At 41.0% G+C, this 18,152-nt stretch overlaps 1 protein-coding gene across 2 annotated transcripts in view; it reads left to right on the top strand.

Annotated features, from left to right (window-relative positions):
• The window catches only part of gdap1l1 (ganglioside induced differentiation associated protein 1-like 1), a 96,397-nt gene extending 92,525 nt beyond the window's left edge, over window positions 1–3,872 (top strand). For both annotated transcript variants that reach the window (XM_068048253.1, XM_068048252.1), the window contains exon 6: window positions 1,748–3,872. In XM_068048253.1, coding sequence (XP_067904354.1) covers window positions 1,748–2,091 — 344 coding nt within the window. In that variant the 3' untranslated portion in view covers window positions 2,092–3,872. The remainder of the gene's footprint in view (window positions 1–1,747) is intronic.
• Window positions 3,873–18,152: the final 14,280 nt, after the last annotated feature.

Genomic DNA, 18,152 nt, shown 5'->3' with positions numbered 1-18,152 from the left:
ATGATCAAATTTATGAACAATCTGGTTCACGTTCAGACAGTGGCCAGGGAGAGGAGTGGAGTATGTAGTGACAGATTGTGGTGAGGCCAGACAATGGCTTTCAGCTTCCCAAAGTTTATCTGGTGAAAATTACAACTCATTTAATACTGAATGTTGGACCAGCAATCTGAGAGAATTGAGACAGCAGAGGGGTAAGGACAGTAGCATAGAGGTAGAGCTAGTTATCATGTGGAAATTGACACCATACCTGCAGATCATGACATCAAGATGCAATATTTACATGACAAAGAGGAACCAACCGATAACAGGCTCACCAAGCTGGATAATGGAAAACTGGCATTGGAGGAGAATGATGATGGGGCCAATTATGTTGAAGGTTGCAGAGGGATCAACAAGTACAAGGAGGCATAAAGGACAACAACCACCGAGAATGACTATAATTGAAACTAGTGCTGGTGTTCCTAACCTTTGGAGGTGGCAAGAAATTCCACCAGCGACGTAGGTCACCTCCATATTACATCTGATCCAAGTCAGATGCCGAACTTTACAGCACTTGATAAACTGGGCACAAGAAAGGAAAAGTAACTCCTTCCCAGCACTTCAAGATCATGTATGTTCAATAAATAAAATATAAACTGCTTTTTGATTTAGCAGCCATACTGTAATGCAGTTTATAATGATTTGAAAGTGCATTTTGCATTGAAATAGGATATACTATACCCCAATCCTGACAAGTGAATAAACTCTACTACTGAGCATCTCACTCTCAATCCTGGTTCTAGAAACCAAGATTGGTACTTAGGGACTGTTAATTTCACACCCACCTGGCATTTATTTTGATTTAATCAAACCTGTCGATTACAGGAGTGTGTCATGTTTTTAAAAACGTGGGTGGGATTGACAGTGAATTTGCTGAAAACTGAACATAGCAGCATTATTTAGGTTTGCCAGTAAAGAATGCATTTTATGCCTTTTCAAATTATGGCCCTGATTTTGCAGTAGTAATTACAGCAAAACTTTCAGCGTTCACCTTCATTGTTCCTTTGAAATTGATAGCCAGTGATTCTACATTTCGGAGGGTGAAGAACATCCACTGTTATACTACCAGTCTCACTGTAAAAATCCTTGCAAAAGTTACACTTTGTTGAATGAGATGTAACTGGGTTTTTAAAAAGCATACCAAGTTCATAATTACTGCTAAACACCCTCACTGGCCCTGAAAGAATATATTTATAATTGTTGAATGTCAGATTTCTCCATTATGATAAAATAATTCCAGATTGTTTAAAAAAATGCTTTTTAAAGATGATGATTTAGTTTCTACCTTAATCCCATGTGTATGTCCCAATTATTTATTTCACTATCTGTAAAATTTAAAATTTAAAGTGAAGGGATTCAATGACTTTTACTTCCTGGTTTGTTGTCTGTGAGAATACTTCAATGTGATTGGCTGCTTACCCAGCTCGATGACATCACTGCTGCTGGATGCCTGGAAATCCCCTTGTCTTGGCACCAGATTCAAACTGATGTCAGGAAAGAGGAAATCCACACTACAGAGATCACCTGATCTTCGTGGGCAGCTTTCTTTGAGGTCAGCAGTGAGCGTCACTGCTTTGCCGCTGACCGCAAAATCCAACTCATTAACTTTTATTTTGTTTTATAAAATGATAAGCATTTTACAAGATTGTAATATTGAAACTTTCAGTGCAAGATCTCATGCAAGATTTTGCATCCCTTTGTTTTCTAGGCCAAAAGTGTGAAACGTGGCTGTGCGGATCAGTTTTTACCTTAGCCGATATTTCCCTTGGAGCAACATTACATCGCCTCAAATTCCTGGGGCTCGCTAAAAAGTACTGGGGAAATGCAGATCGACCCAATTTGAAAGCATATTTTGAAAGAGTGCAGAAACGCACTGCATTTCGAAAGGTTTTAGGAGACATACACACCACATTGCTGTCAGCTGTTTTGCCTAATGCATTCCGCCTTGTGAAAAGAAAACCACCTTCTTTCTTTGGCGCCTCATTTTTAATGGGAACCCTAGGTGGAATGGGATATTTTGCTTACTGGTATCTCAAGAAAAAGTATATGTAGAGGAGTAAATGTAATTCTGTGGTCTGTGTAATGTGTGATATTATGGAATGTTTAAAAAAATGTGACTAATTTTAGTAGGTGAATTCTGTAGTACTGTTAACATTCCATGCCATAGAATGGTATATTATACAGCACATATACTTTAATTGCTGTTTTTTTTTAAATGCATAGGTTTAGATTTCCCATGCAAACTTCAGCCCAGAACTTTACTAAGCAGCATAAATACCACCAGATAGTAAAGTTACAACTCAAAGAACTGAGAGTTAGGAAATTGCATTGTATATTACATTTTAAAAGCTAGCAATCCGGCAAAGCCTTGTCCTGTTGATAGAATTTAGAAATAAACAGGCTCTGGTAAGTTGGACTGACAGATTAAAGCTAATTTTCATTAGACACATTACTAACTTCCACCAAGTCACTCTGCTCAAGTCATTTTATGATCAGATTTATACAAAACCACCCAGCACCATCATTCAACCATTTTCTTTTCTTACTGATTTAAAGTTTTAACTCTGCTTTGAGGGGTATTAGTGGACCATTTTCAATCATACTTTAGGCCAATCCATTTTATTTTTCTTTTGTTGAATGAATTGTGAACGCATTTCATACTTGAAGAGGATGAAGTTAACATTCATAATTGAGTAAAAAAAAATTGAAGTGCACTTACTTGACTCACAAATGCAATTTTATTTTGAAAAAATGTCAATAGCCCCCATTTAGGATTTCTTTAGATCATTCTCTAGTTCAAAGGGAAGCTGCACAATCTGCTCCTGAGCCTCTCCCAGTCTGTTTTCAGTGATTTAAGAAATGGGCAATAATTGTCCAGGTGAACTTTCTAGTTTTTCTTTTCTGTGGGGCCTAAAGTTGGCAGTTCCACCCTACATTCCAGCTAAATTCATGAGTTGACATATTGAAAGCCTGTGTTGGTTTATTTTCCATTGCTTACTTCTTGGTGCTATAATTTGCTACATCAATGTGCCGTTTCTTCAAGCCACTTTCCAAACATTTTTTTTTCTAGCCTTCCCCTATATTTTATTTGCTTCACTCCCCTTCTTCTAAAGGCAGCAACTCATGCTGGGGTATGGTTCCACATGCATCAGCGTTCCTCCATTGCCTTATCCAAATGGCTATTCTTGATGTTCAAGCTAAACAGCGAGTGCTGCCAGGCTATTCAACCATGGGTCCATTACATTCACTTGATGTCCACACATAACTAATTAGGAGCAGAAGCCCTGATTCAATAGTCTAGGGATGTGGAGGCCAAACATGGTATCTGCCCACTGCCCCTGATAAAATCAGCTGTCAGTATAGATCATGGTTTAAACCTGGCAGCATCTTGGTCTGCATAGTTGAGTCCGAGACCACACAGTGCATTTACTTAATGAACAATTGGGGAAGCTTAAGCCAAATATCTCTTCAATTTGCTTTTATGTTTAAAAAAATTACTAAGAAAAAGAACCTAGAATTGTCAGGCTGAATGTTACCATCTCCTCGATGCCACGGGTCGCAGCGCGGGGGCCGGTAAAATTCTGCAGGGAGAGACCTGCTTCAACCCGTGACGTTGAAAAGGGCCCGTCGCATATTATCGGAGGTGGGGGGACCTCGGTGCGGCCTGCCCACCCCCGCCACCTGGCAGCGGGGCCTTCATCTAAATATGCCGATTACCATTAATTAGATGCAAATAAACTTACCTGCAGGCGGCAGCTGCCCCACGCCGATTTTATGGCCGCCATTCGTCCTTCACACACCATCGAAACTCCATATGGAGTTCCGAGGTGAGAATCTGGTGAGGAGGGGGGAGGAATAACATTTTTAAGCTGGGAGGGGTGGGGGAGAGGGGAAATCAATTTTTATTAGTTGTGTGAATGGTGGGAAGGGGTTGAAGGGCAAATGGTTGAAGGTTAAGGGGGAAAGTTCAGGTATGGAATAAAGTGTTTATTGTCAATGAGGGCCAATTAAAAGACCATTGGGGGTGGATTGGAGATGGGCCCCCATAACACAAGTCTCTATTTACTAAAAATTGGCACTCATGTTCCTTTATAAATTGAAATCTGTGTTAAGGGCTTAAAGCCCTTTTAAAAATGGCACCGGTGCTTGCACAGTGGCACCTGGCACCATTGCTGGGGATGTGGCGGCCGTGCCCTCTATTTAAATGAGTCCCCACTCATAATATAGCGGGGGGGTCAGGGACGGCACATCCGCACGGGATGCACGCCACCATCAGAATGCGTCGCTGCCGAGTGCGGCGCTACTGTAAAATTCAGCCCGTTGTGACTAATCTCTGCCCAATTGGTGTATTGCACATAATGTGATTGACATTATAGGGGCCTTATCAAGAGCAAACTGTAATTGGTGCAATATCTATTTATAAAACAAAAATACATTTACTTAATACAGAAGGAACAAGAAGGATCTACTGGTTCCATCTTCATTCTAGTGTTTTTAGTACATACAAACAGCATGCAAAACCCCATGCCAGCATGCCAATGAAGCAGGAACATGCCTGAACCAACTAACAAAGGTAGTTAATGATAACCTACATTTTAACGTTCTCTGTATTATTGCCTAAGCAACATACATGCCCAGATTTAGGTACAGAAAGTGTTGAAAGTGAAGCTTCATACAGCAGCAATAGAACCAGAACTAGAGAATTTTTCCAGCTTTGTTTCACATTTTATTTTAATTGTCTTTCATAGCACCTCTGGATAAGAACCTTAAACTATTCCAGTTTGGTCCAAGATTTGTTTGTACAATCTGAAATGTTATCCTATGAAATAGTGTCATGCAAAAATAGCTGAGCATTCTCATAGAAGAAAAATGGCATATTCTTGAAATTTCTCAATGAACATAGTGACTCACGGCACAGAAGTAGAAATTTTAAATAAACCTAATCAGTATTGTAACACTTAAGATGTTCCCTTTGCAACACTACAGTTGTGGGCACAAGTTATCTCACCCGCATCAACAATCACATTTGTGGTATTCATTCTCACTGAGACCACTGCTAGTCACATCACAGAGACTAACAAGTCATCACTGGGTGGATTGTCATTAGGTGTTGTGGAGGAATCAATTATTATTTTCCCAATTACTCAGCTGAGATAGTTATATAAAGGAAAAAGCTCTCGAGATTGGATAGTTAAGTCCTGATTAGAATCACTGCATACCCAACCCTGATCAATTCTTGAGATTTCAAATTATCACTTGAAAACATTATGTTGTAGTCTCCTTTCTTAGTCAGAAACCAAGATAATAAATCTTGGTGGAAGTCCAGTTCTTGCCTTCTACATGACATAATTCTGTGTAGGTTTTTAGAAAATTGAACAATTTAAGCAGTCTCAATACTGTGATCTAAATTTGTCTCCGATAAAGATTCCAAACTAGATACTTTGCAAAACAAGTCACAGTATCTGCAAAACTTGATTTTAACACAGATATCACTATACAATGCAGGAACAAGGACCTCGTCTTCAATGTTTACATCAGGAATCTAGCCTTCCTGACCACGCAACAGCCTTAAAATGCACACTATCAAAATGGATATCACCTTGAACATTTCTTAAATACCATATGCTCCATTTGATTGTAAATTTCTTTTAAAAAACATCAAATGTAATGAATCATCAGTGTTTCAATTTACTGGTAATTATGTGAATAGACAGATTACTAGTTCCAAGTTCTAATTCCATGAGACAAAGCAGTAATGTGTAGGATCAAATAGCGTCATTGAGTTCACAGTATGATGGTACTCAAACCAATTACCTAGTCAACAGATATGCCATGGGCATGCAACGTTTTGTTTAGAAAATCTTTTTTGAATGGCGAGGTAGCAGTCCCGTTACAACTGTTTTGCCCTGGAAGAGGTATGCCACTTTTTCAGAAAAAAAACAGCAAGTCCAAAGCAAGGAATGGGTAGACGTGGAACGACTTATGCCTCAGGAAAGAATATTACATGCATGTCAGGTTTGGAAGTTCAGAAATTCATTTTAAAATTTGCTGCAAACTCAAAATGCAGGGCATATAGGGCAAAATATTTTATAGTAATAGACACTAACTAAATATATACTTCAAATACTTTTTTTTTTGCTTTGTGGAAACACTACATTTGCAATGGATTTGGCAATTTCTCTGCTTTTCAGTTCCATCTGATAAAAACTGTCCTTAAGACAAGAGTAATAGAATATAATACAGTTTTTAATATCGTTCTTAGCCTAAAATAATCCAGAATAACACAATTACACATTTCAATACCGTGTGGCATGAGAAACATTTTCACAAACTGTGCAGCTGATGGTCGTTACAAATATGAGGAAAAAAGTGGAAACATCAAAGGAAAACTGCTGATTTGCACAAGAGATCATTTTGTGGGACTATCGGACTGAAATTTGCTCCATTAACTTATGAAAATTGCATTTGCATTCATAGCAAAATTTATACATAGGAATCTGGCCTGTGGCCATTGATTGAAGGACCTTTTTGTAATTATCATAAAGAAACTGCAATATAACAAACTAGCACTTCTTAGTTATGATTGTTTTTAGAATCCCTTGTCCATTCTCAGTTCCCCAGTGCGATCAGTGATGTGAAACAGTATTCAACATACCTGCAATGCCAGTTTTCCTGCCAAATTTCCAACACAAAAATAACCCAGGATTGTGTTCTTGTCTAATTAATGACCATGACACTTATCAGGGCTTGGCCTAGATCTTGAACAATAAATGTTTTGGTGATCAAAATCACATATGACTAACTGCTGAAAGTTTCACTGAATGTACTGTACTACTAATGATATTCACCTTGCAAGCATTCTGCAATTCTGTTCATGTACTGAATTGTAAATGATTTTTATTAATATACAATGTATGGCAATACTAATATTATGGTTTTACTTTTTTTTGATGACATGCTAAATAAATGAATGGCCACCATATTTTGGTAACTTCTAGGCAACAGCATTCCCACAAATCTTTTAGTTTCATGCAATTGGTCAACTGATGCTGTAAGTGTTGTCATTTTTATTTCTGTCTTCCAACACTGCTGCCTTATTTTATATTGTTCACTTAAGATAAAACATTTAATTAGCAGTAAGACCTTAAATTAATATTTTACCCAATTCTCAGTTCCTTTCCATACAAAATAATTCCAAATGTATCTTCTCGTGCAGACTAATTTGGTAAAGGAAATGAGTTGAGGAGCAAAATGTTATATAAAATTCACTCTTTAAAAATGTGTATGTTGTTACTGTGGATCTTTAATGTTAAAAGTTGACCTGTATTTGCTTGTTTTGCGGGGACGATCCTTGGTGAGATACCCTGTCCCTGAGTAAACAACATTCCCAGAAGAGTCCCCGGTTCACAAAACTCATCCCCGAATACTCTGCCATTTTATTTGGATAAACTTTATTCATCCTAATTGCAGCTCACGTAATTCTTCACCTTCACTCAGGAACTCAAGGACAGACCAATCAACAGGGCCCACTGTCAATTGACAAATTCTCTGGTCCATTGCTGCCAATGGGCAAGGAAAGGGCAGATTTCTGTTAGTCTTGTTGAATTGCTTTTACTGATTGTGCGGGGGAGGGGAATTCAGTGCTGGCCAATGGAGCGGCTGTGCTTGCATGGGAGGTGTGCTGGTAGTGTTGGCTGTGTGAGCCAGAGTCCGGAGATAGAGAACATTGAAGGTGCGTGAATGCGTGGAGTAGAAGGGTTTTAGTGTCTTCCTCTTTAGTCCTGCAGACAGGGCTTGGTACCTCATTCTCACTCAATCCTATGAGAACAGTGCCAGTCTGTGGCTAAACATGGCTCTGTGTATATAGATGCTGTGCTCCCACCCTGCTTCTCCCTGGATTCAGTTTAGAAAATATAGTCATGCTAGTATTTGCTCAACAGGCAAGTGCCAAACCATAGAAATTGTATGTACATGTCAAGCTATATAATTGGTTAGAAGCTGCCATTTATACATTATCACAAAAACCTATTGTGTGCACCTTGTAGTGACTAAATCGCAACCAATTTCTCTCCACATAAACATCAGAGTACATTTGGTGAGAAATGCATAATGCCACTTTATCAAGCTGCACAGAAAGATACAGTCATATTTAGAAAAATGAAAAATATATACTATTGCAAAGAAACAAAGGCAAGCCAAGGTAGTCTTTTTGTTATGTCAGTTCCCTTTAAGATGAGTGGGGAGAGGGGAAACAATACCGAAAAAATTCTCATGATACCAAACAACCTCTTCTAGGTTAATTATAACCATTTTGAAATTTTTCAAAGCTATTTTATGAATCCATCCCTTATATTTCCTCCAGCCATACATATTTATAATTGTATTAGCCAGTTAGATGGTATAGTTCTTAAATAACCAAAAATGTACCTCAATACTGTTATAAACCTTTGAAAATGTCATATAATTACTGCATTTCTGCAAAACTAATGAGACTATCACACTAAGCACAGTTTTAACAAAATAGATATGTATGAACAAAATAAATTCCATTCAAAGGATTTCTTGGCTGCTTTCAGCTCCACTCCCCTTGATCCCTTACTCTTGCCCTGAATTCACATCACTCTGCAACTTCTCCCTCATCTCTACGTTTCACCAGGCTCATTTTCTACATGATACCTACCTCCTTTTCGCTTTGCTTGCAGACATTGCTGTGGACAGATTCCTTTCATCCATCAGCATTCTCGTCATCTTTCAATACTGCCATCATTCCTCACATGATCCCCGAGGGGTGAACAACTGCACTCACTGATAGTTTCTCTTTAAAAGGTCGAATTTTGGATTTGAACTTCATTTGTCATTGTGGGAGTGGCTTCAGTGCTGTCATATACATTTGAGACTGGACTTTTTTTTAAAATAAGGTTCAGCTTCTTCCTAGAGATGGGCCCTCGAAAATGTATTATAAATTAGCTGTGCATTATGAATGTAGATGTGTGAAGTAAGTTAAGTTTGATTCTTGCAACAGTCTGATGCTAACAGTGACAGAGCTAGGTGTGGGTGATCTGGGGAGACTGGGCGGGGGGAAGGTGGTGGATGCTGTGGTTAGGGTAGGGTTGAGCTAGTTAGTTGGCTGACTTGACAGGAAGGGAACTAAGCTGAGAACTGGAGGATTCCCGCATAACTAGTCCAAAGGGCAAGCTGGGAACCACAGACTTGCAGGCCAGATGAGTGACAAGTTCTCTGGGAGCAAAGTAGTGGTAGTTCTTCAAAGCTGTGATGGCCAACCTCAAAATGAATGTGGGGCATTCACGAACACACCACCCCCTACAGGCTCTGCCAATGGCTGCTAGTGGAAATTCACACTAATACTGTCTAAGCTTTTAAATTAGACACAGAGGAATGTCAGAACAGGGAACCCTCATGATGTGTGTGGGTTGCATTATGTTGACCATAATGGATCTTCAGTATCTGGGGCAGCATGTAAGAAAATGGAGTCTCTGCAGTTGATGATTTCTGCGCTCAACAATGACACCTCGCATTTATATAGCACCTTTAACGTAGCATTATCAAAATAGATACCAAGCTTGGTCAAAGAGGTAGGTTTTAAAGAGCATTTAAAGGAGGAGAGAGAAGTAGAGAAGCAGACAGGTTTAGACACGAAATTCCAGAGCCTAGGACTTATGCACTTGAAGGCGCAGCCGCCAATCGTGAAGAAAATTGGGGATACACAAAAGGCCAGAATTGGAGGAGCGCGCAGATCAGGATGCATTATAGGAGTGGAGGAGGTTACAGAAATAGGGAGGGGCAAGGCCATGGATGATATGTAAACAAGAATGAGAATTTTAAAATTGAGTCATTGTCAATATAGGTCAGCGCTTACAGGGTCAATGAATGAATGGGACTTGGTGTGAACAAATTGGCCACAGCCCACAGTGGTAGAAGGATGAGGGGTTTCTGGATTGTACTCTCCAAAATGTGGTCACCTAAGAAACAGCACTAGACAGTTCAAGACACTGCAGTGTAGAAAGAGGGAAGTCAGTAACCATTTGCAAGACAACAGGGTTGATCGGATTATAGTGAATCCGAGCTACTGGAAGTGTCCAAAAGATGCATAGTATTGGACAACTGTGAGTAAGACAGTGACACAGAACAGGATGATCTCAAACAACTTTGTGGTACCATGAAGTACATGACTACCCAGGAGGGAAGAAGGCAGGTAGGCTATATGAATGGAATAGTTGTGGCACATTCTGTAGTCATGGGAACAGATAACCTTTTTTGTATTTATGGCCGAATCCCAAATGGCATGTTGCTTCCCTTGTGCTATGGTGAAGGAAATCACAGACTGGTGGAAAAAAACTTCTGAAAAGGGAGGGAAAGCAGCCAAATGTCGTGGGCCAGGTTACAACCAGTAACATGGATAAAAGTAAATTTGAAATCTTTGAGGGAGTTTCAGGAATTAGGCACTAGATTGAAAAGCAAGACCTCAATGGTGGTAACCTCCAGATTGCTTCCTGTGCCAAGCACTGGACAACTTAAGGAGAGGCAGATTAGGAAGATCAATACCTGGCTGCAGCCAGGGCTGCCGTGGATGGGACAGGTTCGCATTTTGCGGCATTGGAGTAATTTCTGGAACAAGTAAAGACTAAAGGAACGCTCTCCATCTGAACTGAAATATTACTAATAGCCTCCCAGAGAGGGTAAATGGAGCAGGGGCTGGTCGGGGGTGAGGGTGGGGAGCGCAGGGGGTGCAGGGAATGATGTCTGAACTAAATATGGTACAGGTGTGGGAGAAGTCTATGTGAGAGACCAGGGAAGGAAAGCAAGATTAATAAAGCTATTATAGGCAGAAGACTGATAAGAATGGGATAGGGGCCATGAGATAATGAGAGCCAGAAACACCATTGTGGAAAGGGCAAGGGATCTCAAATAAATGATTTTTAAAAATCATTAGAGAGAAAAGGTAAGTATTCCAAAAAAAAAAATTAGGAATCAGTTAGATTGAGAATTGACTTAGGTTTAGACAGGGCTGGAAACGTAATACTCCTGGTGATAACACCACATTGAGGCACAGAGTAGTTGACTGGCTGTGTTAGTAAAGGATTCGACCACTGCTCTAGAAAACAAGGATGTCCTAGGAAGTCCAAAGAAAGAATCCATAGATAGAATTAAGAAATAGAATGAGAAATTATACAACATTTGGACAAGTGTGCATTAATTATCGAAAGCCAGCACAGATTTGTTAAAAGCAAATCATGTTTAATTTACCAACTAACTGGTTAATCATGATTGTGTTTTCTGATTAGGTAACAGAGAGGGATGATGAGAGTACTGCGGTTTATGCCGTGTATAGGGAGTTTCACATGGCGTTTGATGGAGTGCCACATGGTAGGCTTGCCAGCAGAGTTGAAGCCCATGGAATAAAAGGGAAAGTGGCAGCATGGATACGAGGTTAGCTGATTGACACGAAGCAGAGAGTAGTGGTCCATGGATGTTTTTGGACAGGAGGAAGGTATACAATGGTGTTCCCCCAGGGGTCAGTGCTGGGACCACTGCTTTTCTTGTGATATATTAATGACTTAGAGTTGGGTGTACAAAGTACAATTTCAAAATTTGCAGTTAACACAAAACATGTAAGTATTGTGAACTTTGAGGATAGGGACAGACTTCAAGATGATGTAGATAGGCTGGAGGAATGGTCAGATCTATGGCTGATTGCATTTAATGCAGAGAAGCATGGAATGATAGATTGTGGTAGGAAGAACAAGGAGAGACAATCTCAAATAAAGGGTACAATTCTAAAGGGGGTGCAGAAACAGAGAGAACTTGGGGTATATGTGCACAAATCATTGAAAGTGGCAGGGCAGGTTGAAAAAGTGGTTAAAAAGGCAAATGGGATCCTTATCTTTATAAATAGATGCATAAAGTACAAAAGCAAGGAAGTTCAGCCTCAACTGGAGGAGTATGTACAATTCTGAGCACTGCACTTTCGGAAGGATGTGAAGCCTTTAGAAAGGGTGCAGAAAAGATGTACGACAATGGTTCCAATTATGAGGGACTTCTGTTATGTTGGTAGACTGGAGAAGCCTAGAGAAGAGGAGGTTGAGAAGCGATTTGATTGAGTTGTTCAAAATCATGAGGGGTCTAGACAGAGTAGAGAGAGAAATTGTTCCCACTGGTAGCAGGGTCAAGAACTAGAGGACACAGATTTAAAGTGATTGGCAAAAAAGCTAAAGGCGCCATTAGGAAAAACATTTTCCCCCTGCAGTGAGAGCATACAATCTGAAATGCACTGCCTGAAAGGGTGGTAGAGGCAGATCCAATTGTGGGTTTCAAAAAGGAATTGGATAAGCACCTGAAGAGAAAAAAATTAAGGGCTACAGGGAGAGGGCCAGGGAGTGGGACTAGCTAAATTGCTCTTGCAGAGAGCCAGCACAAACTCGATGGGCTGAATGACCTCCTTCTGTGTTCTAACCATTCTATGATGCTAAAATTCTCTGTTCAGTACAGGAACCAGTGAAAATGAAACAGAGGTAAGGATCTGAAAATAGTCTAGAATGATGGGCAAGAAAACAGAGTAATGCATAGGGTAACTTTAACTATGAACTGGGATGAAGGTAACCCTGTCAAAAAGTGAAGAAAGTGTTTTAGAGCAGCATTGAGAACTGCTTCCTGGTCCAAGAAAGAAAAAATATTTAGTTCTAGGAAATAAAGAGGGCCAAATAATTAAACTGAGAGTAGCAGAACAAATGAGAAGTAGTGACCACAACTTAAGATGCAATGTAATGGAAAAAGACAATGAAGTATCAAAGATAAGGATGCTGGACATGAATAAAGCAAACTTCAGAGAGCTAAGAAGAAATCTAGCCCAAGTTAGCAAATGGCCTTGTACAATCTACACCTTCTCCTTTGTTATCTCTTGCCCCACCCCCACCTCACTTGCTTATAACCTGTGACATTTTTAATATTTGTCAGTTCCGAAGAAGGGTTACTGACCCGAAACGTTAACTCTGCTTCTCTTTCCACAGATGCTGCCAGACCTGCTGAGTGGTTCCAGCATTTCTTGTTTTTATTAGCAAATGGGTGAACAGATCAGCTGTGGGAAATATGTAATTTGGATATAGTACAAAATAAATATATTCATATAAGGTACATTATGTGATGGACACACAGAATGATTGGGAGTGGTGCAGTAGTTAGCACCGCAGCCTCACAGCTCCAAGGACCTGGGTTCGATTCTTGGTAGCGCCTGTGTGGAGTTTGCAAGTTCTCCCTGTGACCGTGTGGGTTTTCGCCGGGTGCTCCGGTTTCCTCCCACAGCCAAAGACTTGCAGGTGATAGGTAAATTGGCCATTGTAAATTGCCCCTAGTGTAGGTAGGTGACAGGGAATATGGGATTACTGCAGGGTTAGTATAAATGGGTGGTTGTTGGTCAGCACAGACTCAGTGGGCTGTTTCAGTGCTGTATCTCTAAATAAAATAAATAAACTTAGAGAGGCACGTGAGGAGTATTAGTGCTTACAATACAAAAGAAAATTACAAGGAAAATAGAAACTGTAGTGAGGATTTGAAAAGGGAAATTAGAAAAGCTAATGGGGAATATGAAAATAACTTACTAACAAATAATATAAAAGGGAATAGTAAGGACTTGTTTGAGCATTGAAGAAGTAAAAGAACAATAGCCCACTCAGGGATGACTGTTTAATTGTGAAGGATGGAAACACTGTCAAGATATGAAGTAAATATTTTTTTTTCATAAACGATGGCGGAAGTGAGTATGTAGAAGTATGTGGCGGTGGGGGGGGGGGCGGGACGGTTGATCAGTGGCCCCTCCTAGGGGTCCAAGGGAAGATTTCAGGCTGTATGCCAGTTGTCTGTCAACAGTAGTCTCCCCTGAATATTGAGATGAGTGGACTGGTCTCACCGATACAAAGACTGTGCATGCGCAGTCAATTCAGGTTCTTACTGTTGGACACTATTAGCACATGGTTAGACAAGTTCCTTTGCGTGTCACTGACTTCTACAGTAGTATTTATCATGGCAACTTTTTTTGATCCAGCCCTATTCGCTTCCACATTTCCACTCACCACTGAGGACTATTAAACTTCTTTTTAACTTTTCTCAGGGATTAAAACTTGAGTTGGAGGAGGAAAATTCCATGAGTTCACCCAGCATTCATGGACTGAGGTAGCCTCCCTCCAAACACTTTTCTTTCCTCTCCTCTCATGAGGAGCCATCCATGAGGTTAGAAACCACTCATGCATTTGAAGAGATTTTTTTTCCCCCACTGATTAGACTGGTGCTTGAGACAGGGAGGGTGTGCTATCAATGGAGCGAGTGCACGTGCCATGTAGCTTTGGAGTGGGGGAAGGATGGTCTGAAAGAAGGAGACTTACCAGCCTCTGGTAGAGGCAAGGACATAATAACTAGGAACTGAGGTGATCCTCTCCTTCAATGTCTTCAGCCTGAGTTAATAAAATAGCTGAAGATGCTATCACAATTTTCATCATACCTCAGACTCCAAGGTTTATATTCACGGAAATGTGCTTCTCTAACAGACAGATAGGTGTAGTATGGGCACTCGTATCCTTTAAGTCGATAGTGCTGGTTATTTGTGAAGGGTCAGTAAAGGGTTTTTGGCAATGAGTGGCTTAAGGCCCTTTTATTTTTCCATTTCTCAGGTGTGCCATTCGGCTCCGCCATTACTAGGCTGTTAATTCAAGTCACTGCTTTCACCACCATATTAGTATTTGGTATCGAAATAAGAGGGAAGTTTTGTTTCCAAAATGGAGGAAATGGGCCTGAAATTTTAGTCCAGTCCAACTGAATGTGCACAAAACAAGCCGATAATGAGCACTGCATTTGTTGCTCTGGGTTTATTTCCTGTTAAGCAAACAGGTGCAGCAGACCTTAGGCAGCAAATAGGCACACAATGTAAATTTAGGAATTGATAAGCTCCTCTTGACGTGAGGTGTAATAGAGCTAGTTCAGCAGGAGCAAGAAAACTTAGAGAACAGGAAAAAAAAAATCATGTAAACGTACACAATAAATATCCGATATGGATAAAATGTTAATGCGACCATCAGTTTTAAAACTAAAAAAAACACAACAGAACTCCATCAAGCTCACCCATGAGCTGAGGAACATCGAGGAGGTGGAAGTAAAAAAAACAAAGCTGCCAATAAACCTGCAAATTTAAGGAACATACAATGGTTAAGGAAATACAATGTCATTTTACTGTTTTTGTCCAATTCCTTGGTCTTTTGCTCTCCAAACATCTCTCTTACAATTCCAATGGCACACGGCGTTATCAACTCCTCAGCAAGCATGTGTGTTTTTTGGTTTACAAATTTCTGCACTAGGAAGTAGGATGACACTACAAGTTTTCTGTCCGTGGTAGTTGTGGACTTCATCAGTATTTTTCCAGCTCCTTGGCCTTCTGATTTTATTTGTACTGGAAATGAGAAATACCTCAACTACAGTGTGTAATTTGTCTACAAGTACTGTCCAATGAATCTGAAAGTGTCCAACTTAGAGACATTTAATTACTAAGCATGAAATATATAAGAACAAGCAACATTCATTTTTTTTTGAGTGAAAGGCTAAGGAAGTGGTTGTACTTAAGCACTAACGAAATCCACAACTATCACCGATAGAAAGCTTGTAGTGTCATCCTACTTATTTGCGCAGAAAATCATTAAAGCAAAAAAAACCGCACACAATTGCTGAGGAGTTGATAACGCCGTGTGCCATTGAAATTGTAAGGGTGCTGTTTGGACGGCAGAAAGCCAAGGAACTGGAAAACATACAGATGTTAAATGACACTGTCAAACTATGGATTGATTTAATGTCAGAAGACAGTTTTGCAGTGCATTGATCGGCTGTGTGGCAATGACTTTGCTGCACAAAGTCTTGAATCCACAGACATTTTTGAAGTGTCTCATTTACTCACCCATGTTTTGTCTGTGTAGAACAAGGAAATAAAAGACAATGTTTTGTTTTGCAAAGAGCAAAAGACAACCACAAAGTCGGACAATATTTTCGAAATATTGAATGATTTCATGACTCCAGCAGACACACCAACTGGACAAGTTGTATTGGGATCTGCACTGATGGGGCATCAGCAATGATTGGAAAGCATTTCGGTGTTCTGAAAAGAAGAAAAGCTTTTGCACTTCATGATTTGAACACATTGGACAAATTTGTTTGGGTCATTAATTGTGTGCAGCGGTAGCAATTCGCAACCTGTCTGCACTGGTCCCATTGGGAGTAGGCAGCACGCAAACTTCATGCTGCCTCTACATTCCCCATAATTGTGTCATGCAGCCCAATGTGATCCACGCTGCTGGCCAGCTGAACACACAATGGGAGCCTAAGAGCGTGCAAGGCTCACCTCCAGTTCTTAAAGGCAGTCTGTCCCTCTTAAACGAAGCTGTCCTAGAACACTCAAGTCTGAAAACATCTGAAACAAACATTCAAGTAGAAGGAAAATGGAGCACCAGCCCAGGGAGAAGATTCCAAGATTCACTAATGTTGCTCTGGATGCACTAGTGACAGAGGTGCAGAGAAAGGGAGAGGCTATGCTTCCTTGGGAGGACAGGAGGCCCTGTCCATGTCCTCAGAAGAGATGACAGTAACTGGCCAGGGAGGTCAATGCCCAGAGTCTGGACCCGAGGACCTGGCAGCAATACAGAAAGTAGTTTAATGATCTCACATGCGTGGTCAAGGTCAGTGAAAGCATCTTCACATCACACCTCAGACCCACCAAACCACCAGCTTGTCACACTGCCCAATGGACCACATCCCATCACTCATCCAGCAGCAAGTCCCTGGCACTCAGGACTCATGCCTAACATTCACATACTTCATCTCACTGACGTACAACTTCCGACAATGCCAACTTCATACCCACATCTCACTGCCTCCCCATACCTCTAGCTATTCAGCTATGACGGGCACATCACCAGATACAGTGCCACACAATCACTGATACTCTTCCCTCTACCTTGCAGTAAAGGGTGTCCATAACAGGAGGAAAGAACAGAACTGGCAGGGGTCTTCCATAACTCCATGCACTCACCATGACAGAAGAGATCCTGCATTGCCAAGAACATACCAAATGATGGTAAGTACTGCCTTATGCCCCTTCTCAACTCCCTACTCACTCTCATTCTGAAATAAATCAAAAATTGAAAACTGCAGATGGTGTGGCCATGGACATCCTGCTTTCCTCATCACTTCCCTCTCTTATCTCACCACCCACCCCCAACGCCTTCTGATTTTAAGCTTTCATATACCCAAAATCTGCTGGCCTCAACACAACCAGGATGGAGAGAGAGAGCAAGCCCACACAAATGAGGAGGAAGCATCATCACTTGACTGACTCACAACGAACAGACTGCTGCCACCTATGCCAAGATTCTACAGTCCTCGGTCGGGCCCTCAAGGCTAGAGTTGCTCAAGGGCATTCCGCAAGGCTGTCTGCAATCTCACCCAGTGAGTCAGCAGCCTTCCACCAGCCATGCTGCAGCCACAGGGGTAGCACTATTTAGGAGCACTGGGACAGGCAAAGGCAACCGCAAGACAGGCAGGAAGGGAATACACAAAGTGAATAGTTCATTTATGTTTGTATAATTGCATAATGTCTTTATCCAACAACACATCCAAAGATATTTGTTGGTAACTTTTATTGTTGGATGATGGCCAAGGAGATGCTGTGATCAGGCATCTCAGATGGATGTGACAATGGGGAATGATGGGTTCATGTTGGTCTGGGGATGTTCTCCCAGTGGAAGCGGAGCTTCACAATCAGCTTGTTGACAGCCCCTTCCTGCCTCTTCCTCCTCCTGCTGAAATGGCCTCTGGATCCCTGGAGGTAATGGCTGTGACCTCATCTCAGTGAGGTTGTGCGGAACTCAACAGACATTACAAACTTTGAGATCCCCTCCACCCGGTGCTGCACTGCTCTGCCCAAGCAGTCAAGGCAGCAGAACCATTGTTTGAGGCGGTCGATTGCTTCCTCGACGATGTTCCGAATTGCTCCATGTTGCTTATTGAAGGCCGCCACTCTGCTCACATGGTGGGATGACAGAAGGGAGTCATCATCAATGTGCAGA

Source organism: Heterodontus francisci, chromosome 16 (assembly GCF_036365525.1).
Source record: "Heterodontus francisci isolate sHetFra1 chromosome 16, sHetFra1.hap1, whole genome shotgun sequence".
Classification (NCBI taxonomy): domain Eukaryota; kingdom Metazoa; phylum Chordata; class Chondrichthyes; order Heterodontiformes; family Heterodontidae; genus Heterodontus; species Heterodontus francisci.
This window is presented reverse-complemented; position numbering and strand designations above follow the sequence as displayed.